Raw genomic sequence first — 1,998 nt, forward strand, 5'->3', positions numbered from 1 at the left:
TTAAGAGTTTTCCCATGGGGGCTGGGTATGGTAAACAGATCTGTAATCTCTTTCCTTCCACCACCCTCCCATCTCTTCTCCCCATCCTACTCCCAGCTCATACTCCCAAAATCTCAGTTCCCCACCCTCTCCTCTCAGGTATTTAGACCACTCTCCTCCCCTCCCCCCACTGGCTATTGCTGTGATGGAATTTTATTTTGAAAATCACATGGCATATTTCTCCAACCACACTCTAGCTGTGCTCTCATATTTTCTCCACCTCCTCATCCTTACTCTCAGCCCTCTTCCTACCTACTCCCTCCCCAAAGTGTCCTTCCTCCCTCCCATCTCCTTCATCCTCCATTTTCCCATCTCATATTCCACAAGTTTCTTTTCCCTCCTCCTCTCCTCCCTCTCCCCTCCTTTTTCCTTGTTCTCTCTCCTCTTCTACTCCCTCCCTTCTTCCACCCCCCATCCCCACTCCCCTCTCCTTCACTGGTCCTTTCTCCCCCTTTGTCACACTTTAGCCTCAGTATGAAAAGCTTAAGAGGTTTACCCAGTGGTAAAGGTGTGGAGGGGGCCTACTTTTACAGAAAGTAATCTACCAACTTTTTATTATCACCGTAATTACAGTGATGAAATTTTGGTTAGAAGTCACATGGCTTATTTCTCAGTCAATTCTGGAGTTGTACACCTTTCTCTCTCTCCCCACTCTCTCCCACCCTACTCCTTCCCCCACCACATTCTCATATTCTACACAGTCTTCCCTTTCTTCCCTCCCTCCTCTCTTCCCTACTCCCTCCCCTCAACATAAGAGGTGTACATGGTGTGCCAGGAAGAGCAGAAAGGGCCTCCCTTTATACAAATCAATCAAAAGGCAACCAATTAGTTGAACTCCCCAAACCTCCCTCCTTGTCCTCTCTTCCCTGTTCTCTTGCCCTTTCTCCCTCCCTCCTCTTCACCAGCCATTTCTTCCCTCCCCAGTCCTTCCCTCTCCCCATTAGCCTCAATTTGAAAGGTATGCAAGGTGTGCTGAGAGGGTGGAGAGGACCTGCCTTTACAGAAAAAAAGCAGCAAAAGACAACCGATTAACTTGAACTGACAACTTTGTTTTATTTTGTTTGGTTTTTTATTATCATTGCTATCGCTGTTGCAGCTGTGGAGTTTTCTCTACTGAACTCGGTCAGCCAGGAGGGCCGATGTCCTATTTCTCCATGCACTCTGTAGGTGAATTCATATGGCATGTACTATTTCTCAGTGCATTCTGCAGCTGAATTCACATGGCGTATTTCTCGGTCCACTTCCGGGCCGTGCTCTCATACCTTCTCTTGTCCATGCGGTAGATGGCTGCGATCTCGGGAACCAGAGGATCATCAGGGTTGGGGTCGCACAGCAAAGAGCAGATGGAGAGCAGCACCTTGGAGATGGTCAGCGCCGGGGACCACTCAGACCGCAGGATGTCAAGGCAGATGGTCCCCTTCCTGTTGACATTGGGATGGTAGATCTTGGTCTTGAAGGCCACCTTGGGAGGCCGGAAGGGGTAATTACAGGGAAACTGGATGGAGAGGAAGAAGACTCCTCCGTGGTAGGGGCTGTCTTCAGGCCCCATGATGGTGGCTTGCCAGAGGAACAAGTCATCGCTCATGGGCCCCGCAGAGCACTGTGCCGGCGGGTCGAGCTCCATCTCCAGCAGCTCCTTGTGAATGCGCTTGAGAGCCATGGTCTCCATCAGCACGTTCTGCTCTCTCCTCTGCTGGGGGCTGCCTCCAGAGGCGTCGTTCGCTTCTCCACCATTGCCATGGCTACTCTGGCGGGGCTGCTGCGGCTGCTGCTGCTGCTGCCGCCGCTGCTGCTGCTGCTGCTGCGAGGAGCTGACCGGCACCCACTGGGCAACAGGCTGCCACTCCTCTATGTCTTCCCCCTGCTCTTCCTCCTCCTCCTCAGGGGGCACCTGTGGCTCGGGGCCACCATCCTCCTGCCCCTCCTCCTCCTCCTCTTGCTGCTGCTCACCGCCCACAG

At 52.7% G+C, this 1,998-nt stretch overlaps 1 protein-coding gene across 1 annotated transcript; it reads right to left on the bottom strand.

Annotated features, from left to right (window-relative positions):
* Window positions 1-1,179: 1,179 nt before the first annotated feature.
* LOC109702874 (ubiquitin-conjugating enzyme E2 D2-like) lies at window positions 1,180-1,734 on the bottom strand. Its single transcript, XM_020188112.2, has one exon. The coding sequence runs from the start codon at window positions 1,706-1,708 to the stop codon at window positions 1,256-1,258; it is 453 nt and encodes a 150-aa protein (XP_020043701.2). The 5' UTR covers window positions 1,709-1,734; the 3' UTR covers window positions 1,180-1,255.
* Between the last annotated feature and the right edge of the window lie 264 nt (window positions 1,735-1,998).

The sequence above is a fragment of the Castor canadensis genome, chromosome X, assembly GCF_047511655.1.
Source record: "Castor canadensis chromosome X, mCasCan1.hap1v2, whole genome shotgun sequence".
NCBI classification, from domain to species: domain Eukaryota; kingdom Metazoa; phylum Chordata; class Mammalia; order Rodentia; family Castoridae; genus Castor; species Castor canadensis.